Here is a 13043-nt window from a genome sequence, read left to right as displayed (position 1 = left end):
ACTCAGATTCCATATGATCACCACCTCTAGCACTTGGTACATTTCAGAGGAAGAGAAATTAACCCATTTCTTCCCAGTGCTGCATATAGGCACAAGAAGTTTTTGAAGTGCTGGACTAATTGTGAATATAAGAGACAGCCTTTTGAAATATGCATGAATGAGTTTTATGTGATAAGTTCATTTTGACACTGGGAAGAAATGGGTTAAGGTGGAAGTACCTTGATTTAATTAAATTTGCAAAGAATTTGATGTAGTACTGAATACCATCACTGTCACAAAAATCCATGCTGCACTATCTTACAGGAAAATATTTCTACTTTTGCACACTAAACAACCTAATGTTGGACTAGACACTCCACTGTTGCAAAGAGAGGGAATCGCCACCCCCTTTCATGAAACAATGAAAACACTATTGTCACAGGAGTTATTCTACTGTTGCCCTCATCAGATTATCACAAATATAGTAGATTGACTGGTTAATTTTAACCTCTACTTTTTTCTGAAATCTCAACAGCAATCTCTCTCTTTCAGTGTAGTTTCAGGATTTGTCAATCAACAGCCTAAGCCTACTGGCTGCAACCTCAACAATTTCATCAAAACACACACACACACACACACACACACACACACACACACACACACACACACACACACACAAATCGTATTATCAGTTAACCACAATGAGAACCTCCCTTCGCAGAACATTTTCAAATATAGACCACTGAAGGGACACACAGGAGTTAAAGCAACTTCACATCTTCTTAGGGAAATGGAAATTAAACAAATGTTTCCTTGAAAGTACAATATACTTTATTGATAGTATGACAATTACAAGTTTAGTTCAATGGTGACATGCAGTAGGAGCAGAAAACAAAACTGAAGGGAGGATCACTTTTCACGATCTCTTCCTTGTCTCATGTCAACATTCATTTTGTACTAACATTTAATCATATTTATTCTCGCAATAGTGGGACTCTTTAACCAGAATGCCCTTAGTCAGTATATGCACTGTAGGCTGCATCCTTATACCTTCTGCGAGCAGTCAAAACCATGTTCCACAGTGAAAATAATCTTAATTGGGTGAGTCATACTAAATGACAACAGGCTGAAAAAGCTGAAATAGTTCTCACATAGCTGTCACTTCCATATACACTTAAGCTACACAAATTACATGTAAAATGTACCTATTTTACCTACAATAAACTTACACGAACTTAAAAAATGTTTTGATGAGAATGACAACATTCTTAGGCTAAACCTTAAATGAAGTGTGATAGTAACATTACGAACATGTTTTCATGGCGTAATATTACAAATATGTTTTCATGGTGTCTTTTCATCTTTTTTGGGTGACTTCGACATACTTCTTGATTTTGATTTATCATCACGGTTGCTTGCAGATCGAGATCGGGACCTATCCCTGTAACAACAAATCCTCAATAGTTATGTGGTCTGAAGGAATAGCAAAATATATGAATATAGTAAATACAAATTATACTGGAAAAATGTATCCTTAAATCCTTAATCCTTACTTGGGTTCGGACTGTGCCTTTGATTCTGATCGTGAACGAGACTTTGATCTGTTCTTTGATTCAGATGGTGATCGAGAACGTGAGTGAGATCTGGACTTTGATTTCGATTTGGAGCGGCCTGGAGACCTGGAATCACCAAAATACAATAACTAGCTGGACTCACTGAAAATCATTAACAATGCAGAACTTCACACAGCCTCAGAATTTTGGTGTAATATGGAGAAAACTTACAGAGTGCCCTAAACCCAACATTAAGCCCCAAGATAAACATCTAATTAGCTACTAAACACAGAAGAATTCTAACTCACTTTGACTTTGATCGTGATCGGGACTTAGAGCGAGATGGAGTCTTTGAACGGCCACGTGATTTGGATTTAGATCGGCTGCTTCTGCGGCTTCTCGAACGTGTACTTCGGCTGCGAGACCTGTAAAGAGAATAAATCAGCTGCTTAAAAATGGTTCAAATATGTTAGCCCAGAGCCCAAATCATAGCTTTAAGTCTAAGGTAAGCAACCCGAGGAGAGTGCAACTGGGCTTCAACAGGAAATCACTTCACAGAGACATGCCTAATATTAGTTTTAATTGATGAAATTTAGTGAGATGTTTTTCCTATTTTGTAAAGCCAAAAATTATGTTGCTAATTTTCAATTAATAGATGACTAGAAAATGGCAAATATCTATCTGTTCTCATAAGTTTTTCATATGTGGCCACATAATAATCACCCACAATTACAGGGTGTCCCACTCAAACATCCCTGATTTCAAAGACCCAGGGAAAAAATATCACAGTAGAGACAATGAAAAATGCACCACATTGTAAAGCATCTCAAATAAATTATTTTATCATCAAATGTGAACCATCTGAAGCACGAAGAATATTGAGTCTATATTCAATTTCTTGCCAAGTTCTTTGTAACATTTCCTCTGTTACTGTTGTAATCGCATTAGTGATACGGTGTCGCAACATAGTAATACCGTCCACTTTGGTCTCATTCACGCGGTCCTTCACATGTAAAAGTTGTGACATCACACTCAACAAAATGAGGCCCACAATCCCATTAGCCCCACATCAAAAGCAGTCCGCTATTACGAAGTACTGCACATTCTATGACATTTTACTGTCAGCAGACATTTGTGTACACTGTGCTTTTTCATTGCAAATGGTGCATTTTCGTTGCAAATCTGGTTTTATTCCTGCAGTATTATTCTGAAGTAGTGAGCTAAAGTGAAATTCTTTGTTAGAGTACAGGTAACTACCACTGAAAATTATACAAACGTGACAAAACTAAAACAAGATGAATTCCCAGGTTTTTTTACAATTTCTTCTGGATGAAAAAATTTCCAGGTTTTTCCTAAATTTCCCTGGAGTCCCGGACATAAACACACTGGTATACACAGGACACACTACCCTCTGGCCTAATATGGCAGAAGACCAAGCTGGATAAAAAAAAAAGCCAGACATTTACATCTGTCCTCTGCAAACTACCATGCAGTGCATGGTAGAGGATGTGTCCCATTGTACTAGTTATTAGTTTCATTCTGTTCCATGCATGTATAGAGATCAGGAAGCATGATTGAATGCCTCTAAGTATGCAGTAATTATTCTAATGTTATCCTCACGATCCCTATTTGAGTGATACATAAGAGATTGTAGTATATTCCTAAAGTGACCATTTGAAGCTGGTTCTTGAAACTTCGTTAACAGACTTTCTCAAGATAGTCGTAAACTATCTTCAAGAGTCTTCCAGTAAGTTCCTTCAGTATCTCTGAGAATCTCCTATAGATTAAACAAACTTGTGACCATTCGTGCTGCTCTTCTCTGTATACACTCAATATCCCCGGTTAGTCCTATCTGGTACGGATCCTACACACTTGGGCAATACTCTAAAACTGGTCACATAAGTGATTTGTTAGCAATCTCCTTTGTATTGCATCTATCCAGTATTCTACCAATAAATAAGTCTACCACCTGCTGTACCAACAACTGAACCTCTGATCATTCCATTTTTGCGAAATTCAAATCTTCATTGTTTTGTTTGTAAATGATTTGACACACAAATTTAAAAGCTTGTCACTATAAATGTGTGAAGACAAATGCCTTAGTTCTCTGAAATAACTTCAAACCTGGAACTTTTTGACTGCTATACTTTCTATTGCACAATTCAATGATAAAACCTGTGGATTATTAATTTCTATCTTTCACAGGCATTCATAGACATCCGACCCATGCTCGACAACACTACAGGTAGAACTGACAAGGCATTTAGCATAGAAGTAGAACCAGAAAACACTCTTCAAATGTAGGGGGAAGAATTTCGGTGCACCCCAAAAATTTGACTTTTGCTTTCCAATCACGATAGTGCCGAGTGTGGATGCTATACAGTGGCAGCAAGCCGCAAGCATAAACATATCAGTATTCTCACCACACGAGCTTAGAGAAGTGGTGCGAGGAAACAAGCCCGGACTCCCACTCACAGGGCAGCAGCCTCCACCTGTATTCTGTGAAAGTAGAACTGACACATTGTCACAGGGATTGCAGGTCTCTTCTGGTATTGTGAGGATCATAATCTGAATCCATGATGGACTAGGATTAGTCGCTTCACTTATTTCTAAATAAGAAAACAATGTGCAACAAAAAGCAACAGAGTGGCTGCTGTGCAATTGCTTGTTGAGGTTGGCAGAGTATTGATTGTTAACGAGGTGATTCAGGCCCGACCTCTAACAATATTCGATGCAACCACTGTTCAAAACATCACCACCTAATCTGCCATGTTAAAAGTGTCCACATTCTGCCAACTTTTGATCTTTAGCTAACAAATGTGTGTTGAAACTTCCTGGTAGATTGAAATGGTGTCCTGGACCAAGACTCCAACTTGGGACCTTTGCCTTTCGTGGCTAAGTGCTCTACCATCGGCGAGAGTGGAAATCTCATTCTCGAAACATCCCCCAGGCTGTGGCTAAGCCATGTTAACGCAATATCCTTTCTTCAGGAGTGCTAGTTCTGCAAGGTCTGCAGGAGAGCTGTAAAGTCTGGAAGGAGGAGACGAGGCACTAGCGGAATAGAGCTAGCTGTGAGGACAGGTCTTTAATCATGCTTGGGTAGCTCAGATGGTAGAGCACTTGGCCGCGAAAGGCAAAGGTCCCTAGTTAAGAGTCTCGGTCCAGCACACAGTTTCAATCTGCCAGGAAGTTTCATATCAGCGCACACTCCGCTGCAGAGTGAAAATCTCATTCTGGAAGCATGTTTCTTTGTTAGAAAATGCTAGTACCACCACAGTCTCATATTAAAATGTGGCACTAAGCTGCATTAAATAGACCACTCAATCCCCCACGAATTGGGATGGCTTGGAGCATCAAGCGCATTGATACAGTACTGCATTTGTGCACTTTTTATTGTACAAGCAGATTCAAACACACATTATCTTCCCAAACTGGACTGGCAGATATAAAATATCATTTTAATATTGGTATGCAGAAAATAGATAAAACAGATTCTCTCGATACAATTCACTATGAAATTGCATCTATTTGGTAATTTATGTTTTGGGGCAGAATTCACATCTATTTTGCAAATTATTGCCAAATACAAATTTTTACGGCCCCAATTAACAATCGCATGCCATGGTCCATCAGCTGACAAAGAGTGGTTATATTTGGTAGTAAAATAATGCTCCGAGTCCATTGCAACCTATGGCTGTACAGGTACGAGTAGCCCATAGTGGCTTGCCTTCAGCATTCCTTTTTATATATTTTGTGACTAAAGCCCTTCTGGCCTGTTAATTATTTTATGTGTGACATGTAAGTACTGCCTCTGTCTTTTATTGTTAGTCAGAACTTACACTTTTTATATAAAAAAGTGTCTTTTCCTATAAATTCGTAACTGTTATAGGCTGTTTTAATTCTGATGAAGGCACTCTTATAAGCTTTGAAACCAGGTCAATAATAGTGACTGAGGGCACATTTGTTTCAATTTTAATTTAGAAATGGTCACTGAACCAAGCAGCCATGTTTAAAACTTTGGAATGCTCTGATATCTTCATCTGTAAGTTCGATCACTGGCAGGATGCAAAGGCATGTTATTAAGAAGCAGCAGATCTTTTCTCAGTAAATTGTAATCTCATATTCCTCTACAGCTGGCACAAATTTACTTTGGAACAAAGTTTTGAAGATTTCAATTAATCCATACCTTCTCTCCACAAGTGTAATGCAAGGGCAGGGATTCGATTTTTTTAGGTTTTAGAAAGCTGTATGTTCCTTTGATTTCTGTATTATACCCAGGCCACTGAAACTTTCCACTCGATGTATGTATTTCAAGTTGGCAGCGAAACAGGTTGGTAAATAGAGAGAAGCGTGAGGCACTAGGCATGGGGTGTGAACCAATCCCAGCGTGGTAATCACTGTTGGTCGTTACATCAAAGCTCCCGCATTGCTGGCTTTGTTTGGCATGATCATAAACAACATGCATTGCGTATCACTTCTTTCATGTGCTTTCATTTTGCTGCGCATTACAAAATTCTGATACTCTAAAAAACTTCATTTGCTAAGTGACAATCCTTTGCATCAATGTGTGCCGCTAGATAGCGAAGCACTTAAGTTACTACAGAGAATCCTTTAGTCTTACGAGCAAAAGGAATACACATGTACTAATGGACAACCATCATATCCTACTCATAAAAGTTGCAGAACAAACATGAAAAAGTTCGTGGAATTAGTGCAAGAACAGTAGTAAGCGAAGGCGTGTTGTTGCAGAAGTTGAAATATGTAGACTTCAGCCCTAACAATTCAGAGCCGTCTGGATCAGGTAATGTATTTTTTTAGGCTCTTGGAAAGAAGAAAAAGCAGCCTCATCCTGTCACCCATTTGCATTCTTTCAAGACTGGTGTAATTCGTAAGCATATTTATGCTTACTACAGCAGAAAAGAGCACCCCTGGCAGGAAAGTTACTAGTGTTGTTAAAAGAAAATTAGCTTTTCAGCGGTGGGAAACATCACTAAAAATTGTGCTGGAAAGTACAGATTTCCATTACAAAGCACTAGATGAACACAAAGTCTGTTAGAAAATATGCATTTGTTGTGGCTCATGATGTGTGTTAGTGATGATCATGAAGCTGGTTTTGGTACTGATGCAGACTACAGTAACGATGGAGAGCTGGATGGAATGGCACAACTGTCACCGAAAATGGTGAGTGAAAAGCTACGCATTCATATATTTATTGCATCTTCACTGAAAGACAGAGCGACTAGTTACAATTTTGGTTATTCCTTATTTTGTAACTATGTACTGTATTGTTTTCAAGATACCAGCCATCATCAAATGCTTGTTTTCTATATTTCTTTGCTCCATCAACGAAAGTGTGTGCTTTGCTATGCTCATATATACATTATACAGTTTATTTACTGTTAGTGTGATAGCAGGCTAAAAATGAATTCTTATATATACTGTTCTTGCTCAATAGCTTACATTTACGAGATGGAACAGAAAACCATATCGTCTGCTATCTGTGTGGAGACTGCTATTGCAACATCGCTATTGCAGTATAGCTAACTAAACTTGATGTTATGTGAACTGTAAGTGCAATGTTTTGCCAGCACAGGCACAATGTAAGCTTAAGCTTATGGTTGCCCACGACATTACTGCAAGCCGATGGGATGATCGTGCAACTTAAACCACTCAATGCAACTGTACATCTGTTTCACAGAAATCCCCTTCTCGCGAATTAACTCTGAAAGAGAGTAAACAATGGTGTAGCACCTTGTCAGCAGATAAAGCCTCTCTACTAATGGTAATCTGATGCTGATCCAACCATCCATCACAGGTAGTAAATTCTGAGTCTTCTATTTGCCCCTGAAATTGCAATGCTTTTTACTGCAATACTTGCCTAGTAATGTGCAAATCTTTCCCTCTTAAATGTTCATTCCAGAAAAGTAAAGCTTCCTCAACTTCATTATGATAATCTTTCAACATTTTCTTCCTTTTTTGCACTTCCACTAGCTTGAGCAGCACACCAATTTTAATTTGTGCTCTTATTTTTCTCCCAGTCTCCAACAGACTTTTCCTACCCCTTGCTCCAAAGCTGCTACCCCAGAATCCTGTTGAATTACAACACACAGTTTCTCATCTGTCACCATTCTGGACTCAAATACGGAGGACCACACAAAACAATAATTTAACTATGCATGCTGTTCAGATGTCTGACGTACAATTGAAGAAAAACTGTTTTTGAGCAGTGGAAGAGGACTTTTTACGATTCATTCCTTGAGTGGTCCCAGTAACTCATTAAATATTTAACAATAAAGTATACAGCTTCTAACTGTGACTCCAGATGTGCTAGAAACTAAAAAATGCATGAAACATTTTGAAAGGCTACACAGTATTGTACCCAGCACCCACTTGCTAAAACTTTGGAAAAGTACAGTACATATGATATATCAATCCGCATTTTATCACACAGAACTATTACAGTGAAAACTCTATAACGTTTTTCAAGGGACCACAAATTCTGAACACTATATAGAGGAAAACACTATAAAGGCTGCGGCTTTCAAATAATAATTATAGGGCCTTACTGAAGATCGGGATACTTCTAATCAGCTTTGACAAATGGTGCCATAGATGACATTTTAAATTTTCACAACACTAATATGATATTCATTGCAAATGATCAATGAATCAAATGATTAGTTTTTTGTAATTAAAACATGGGGCCCAGTAAGCGGGGCCTACTGTATTAACATTCTTCACACACAATGCTAATATTTTATTTTTAATCAAGATAGAATGACACTGAATTTGTTGATAATAGTTAAGCAAAGATATTCTTTAAAATTTAACTACATGTCAATATTTACAGACTTTTTAGAGCAACAGTTGCAATTAATATTTTATTTCACATCACACAAATGAAAAAGTTATTAATGGGATCAACTTCACTAAACAAAACCTCCAAATGAAAACACTTTGTTCATAACATAGATTAAAATATAAATCCCTTTATTCATCTGAACCCAGTTCTCAAGGAAACTATATGTGCACAATCCAAACTTGCAGAATACACATGCCTGCACGCACGCAGATTTCAAACAAGTAGAATAGTAAGGCACGCGTAATTACCTTGATCGTGATCTGCTGCGGCGGCGGGATCTAGAGTAAGAGCGAGATCGGGATCTCGAACTGGATGAACGGGAACGTCGCCGACGACGTGTTGCTTCAATCAGCCGAATTCTTCGGCCATTTAACTCTGTATCATCCAGCTTTTCAATAGCATTCTTCATATCAGACCGTGTGGCAAATTCTACCACACTGCAAAGAATTAAGAAATTAGTACATAAACTTTCAGTCAGCTTCCCTACAGACATATTTCATTAATTTTGTTACCTAAATACATATCAAATTTGATTTAATAGAACATGTTAACTGTATGCATAATACAACTATCATAATTGATGTGTGCTGCTATAATGAAGTGCTTAGCTTTTGTGCAAGCATTTGTCTTCTTTCAATGAAAATTCACGGGCTGTGCCACTGGGGTGATATATAAAATTATTTCTCCACATTTTGTCTCCCACAATCGGAGATAAAATTTTGGGGAATAGTTTGGTACATCGACCATGGCCTCTGGGTCCAGAAATAATGTCACCTGTGAAAACCTAAACTTTACAATTTGTGTTCTTGTCAGTTTTCCAATGAAACAATGTGACATACAGAAGATATGTTACCTTTTACAAACAGAAACTAACCATACCCTTCAACACAAAACACAATAATGGAAAAAAAATCCCACAATTGTAACCACGACCTTTTACATCTAACACTGGATCTACAATACTTTCATGGTTGAGTAAGGAAAATTGTAATGTAATTTGCAATGTGTGTATGTAATTTTTTTTTTGGGGGGGGGGGGAGGGGTGGTTGTATATCTCATGACAAGGCGTATTTTGCCACACATTACTTTTACTTACTAACAGAGCTCTTATTAGAAGAATTTAACTGTGTATAAAACCTGTGTAGCATCATCAGTAATATAAAGTGTGAACAGTAACACAAGTCATGAAACTGAAGTTTCAACAGTGCAACAGAGTTCTGTAGGCAACAATATTGATTTACATAATCAAACAGACCGAAGTATACAAAATATTTACTATCAGATAATACTAGCACTTTTTTGGACCCACAGTGAGACCATGAAATCTTTAAGCAGACTTCAGCAACATCATTCTCCCCATCGCACCCCCCCTCAGATTTAGTTATAAGTTGGCACACTGGATAGGCCTTGAAAAACTAAACACAGATCAATTGAGAAAACAGGAAGAAGTTGTGTGGAACTATGAGAAAAAGTAAGCAAAATATACAAACTGAGTAGTCCATGCGCAAGATAGGCGACATCAAGGATAATGCGAGCCCAGGAGCGCCGTGGTCCCGTGAGCATCTACGAAGCGAGAGGTCTTCGGTTCAAGCCTTCCCTCGAGTGAAAAGTTTGCTTTCTTTATTTACGCAACGTTATGGTCTGTCCGTTCATTCATTGACGTCTCTGATTACTGTAATAAGTTAAGTGTGTTTTGCGACCGCACCGCAAAACCGTGCGATTAGTAGACGAAAGGATGTGCCTCTCCAATGGAAACTGAAAACATTTGATCGCAAAGTCATAGGTCAACCGATTCCTCCACAGGAACACACATCTGATATATTCTATATGACACTGGTGACGGCATGTGCGTCACATGACAGGAATATGTTGTCGACCCACCTAACTTGTACACTTGGCGAATGGGTGAAAAGATTCTTCCACCTTGCTCGATTTAGGTTTTCTTGTGGATGTGATAATCACTCCCAAAAAATTGATGAAAACGTAAGAGTTTGTCACAAACTGCAACAAATGAATGCAACAGTTTCACAGTCGCACAATTTTCCCTGTGCTCTGTCAAAACATGTTTGTTTAGGTGTAGCGTCCCCATACTACGGTGCAGTTACCTCGCATCGGACGGACAGATAATAATTGTCTGCAAATAAAAAATTAAACTTTTCACTCGTAGGAAGATTTGAACCAAAGACCTCTCGTTCCGCAGTTGTTCACGCTAACCATGGGACCACGGCGCTCCTGAGCTCACAGTGTCCTTGATGTTGCCTATCTTTCGCATGGACTACTCAGTTTGTATATTTTGCTTATTTTTTCATAGTTCCACACAACTTCTTCCTGTTTTCTCGATTGATCTGTGTTCAGTTTTTCAAGGCCTATCCACTGTGCCAACTTATAACTAAATCTGACGGGGGTGCGATGGGGAGGCTCCCTTGTTAGTGAAGGGAAGTTAGGAAGTACCCAATTATTTGAGTACCTAACTGAGTACTTAAATGAAAATAGTATCCGTAACATGCAATAAACAAAAGGGGAAAGTGAAGAGAAAGAGGCTCCAACTTCCCTCTTTCTTGTCCTATCATAAATGGTATCAAACTTAAATAATCATTTCCCTCTGGTTTTAATATTTAGTTACAAGTCATCTGAGAAGTTATTTGTAATATCATCAATATAAATCTCCATGTGGTCAAGTTCTGAAACAAATATTTATGTGCACTAAGAACTGAAGTGAATGGGAAATTAACTCACCCTTCATTCCTGCGTTGTTTATGAGCATCAGCATATGTAACTTCACCAGCTTGGCGCATGAAATCCTTCAAATCCTACGACAGATACACAGCATTAAAAACAAAATAATTTATGTTTGTATGTATTGTCATACATTCACTAAACAATTAAACTCATTAATTAAGTGAACTGTTCAACAACACAAATACACATCTAGCAAAAAATTTATACATAACCACAATAGCTGTGCTTGAAATTAGTTACCAGCCCTATGCCTACACTGAATCCTTGTAATATTTTTATCATTAGAAATACTCAAACACAATCTTATCTTCAGGAGTCATCTTGCCACCAATACAATTAAATGACATGAAATTTCTGTCCAAGCATCTTCATCACATAGTAAAATCAGTTTTCAAGGCATCTCTTCGGATCCACTGTACTTTTAACTCTTTGAAGTACCAAACTGATGTCCTCATGCAGCCAACATTTAACAGGATAAACCACGAGACATTCAATGCATCGGTGTTCATATTTGTTATTTCTCATATTCGTATGTTTCAAATCACACTGAAGATCTATCAACTCTTCATTATGTTTCTGCATCATGCCCACTTCGCGCACAGTTGGTAGTTTGCTCAAATCCAATTCCAAGACTTCGACTAGAATGCTTCCATCATTGTAAATCGTACTTTTTGCTGCCACAACACCAAAACTCCCAGGTGGATAGATCCTGACAAGTATACGATTTAATTTCCAGGTCTTTTGCAGCCTTCTGGAGGGCTGTGTGTGTGTGTGAGGTCTTCATGCTTCTGTCTTGTCTAGCAACTCTTGAAAACTGTGTGCTACTTTCAACCAGTTGATGTGAAATGTATTAATTTCTTGATGATCTATATGAACAATACAAGCTGCAGGTCATGTTCTATACAGCTGTTAGTTATCTTCAATAGACTGCAGTCTACAACTTGGTGATACTTTTATTACATTTCAGTCACGGTGAAGACTTGTGGAAAACTTCATTTCATTTTTATACAAAGTAACACATTTGCAATGAAGTCATCTTTATTGTTAAACAGTATTTTAACTAAAAACAACAAAAACTACTTCATTAATTACAATGTAAGCTAATTTCAAGCACATAACACCTTTCCCTCATAGTACCTGCAGCTTCAACAAAAAAAGCAGGAACTGTCCTTAGCTTAACTTTTAACACATTCTCGTCTTCTATAAATATTTTACTTTTTCATAGAGAGCATCAGCTGTAGGAAGCTGTAAATGCATGTACCAGAGTACAATATTTTGTCAGTCCATTTACCTTAAGCCCTTGTGAGCTCTTTAGGATTTGCCATGTGGGTGACCCATCATCTGATCAAGGCACCTCACGCATTACGGACCACGGAGTCAGAGAGGGAAGAGATGCCCATTTGCCAGAACGGAGCGGGCGGGAGGTTGGCAGTAATCATTTGAATCTCAATGTCCAGCCTTGGCCCCCAAGCGAAATGTTCAAGCGACGCCTTGCCTGCCCTAGATCTCATCGGTTGGCCATCATAAAGCACAAGGGTGCTCAAACACCCTCAACTATCAGTCACATCAGTCAATAGGACCTATGGCTCGAGCACGGACAGTCCCTCCATGGCGAAGAGGGCATGACTCTTTGGAAAAAACAGCGATCATTTTTAGACATTTTAAAACATTGAAATTACAATTAATAAAGTAAGCCCCTACAAGAATTTAACTAATAACCAGAGCAAGTTCACATTTCTGCTTTTCAAGTATCAAGCATTAAAAAGACTTCTAATATTTTCAACACATAATCAACTCTTTATAGACATTTATATAGTGAAAAATTTCTACAAGTTTATCTTCTACAGCAATAAAAACTAGCACAGGCAAAAGTTGTAATTCAGGAACAATGACAACTTTAAAGTTAGCAA

General features: G+C 38.2%; 1 protein-coding gene across 2 annotated transcripts in view; it reads right to left on the bottom strand.

The window, feature by feature from the left end:
* Positions 1-787: 787 nt before the first annotated feature.
* The window catches only part of LOC124546732 (serine-arginine protein 55-like), a 35894-nt gene continuing 23638 nt past the window's right edge, over positions 788-13043 (bottom strand). For both annotated transcript variants that reach the window (XM_047125060.1, XM_047125059.1), the window contains exons 7-11: positions 11131-11204; positions 8643-8831; positions 1841-1957; positions 1533-1658; positions 788-1420 (exon numbers count right to left, since the gene is read on the bottom strand). In XM_047125060.1, coding sequence (XP_046981016.1) covers positions 1324-1420; positions 1533-1658; positions 1841-1957; positions 8643-8831; positions 11131-11204 — 603 coding nt within the window. In that variant the 3' untranslated portion in view covers positions 788-1323. The remainder of the gene's footprint in view (positions 1421-1532; positions 1659-1840; positions 1958-8642; positions 8832-11130; positions 11205-13043) is intronic.

This window comes from Schistocerca americana, chromosome 1, assembly GCF_021461395.2.
Source record: "Schistocerca americana isolate TAMUIC-IGC-003095 chromosome 1, iqSchAmer2.1, whole genome shotgun sequence".
Lineage (NCBI taxonomy): Eukaryota > Metazoa > Arthropoda > Insecta > Orthoptera > Acrididae > Schistocerca > Schistocerca americana.
This window is presented reverse-complemented; position numbering and strand designations above follow the sequence as displayed.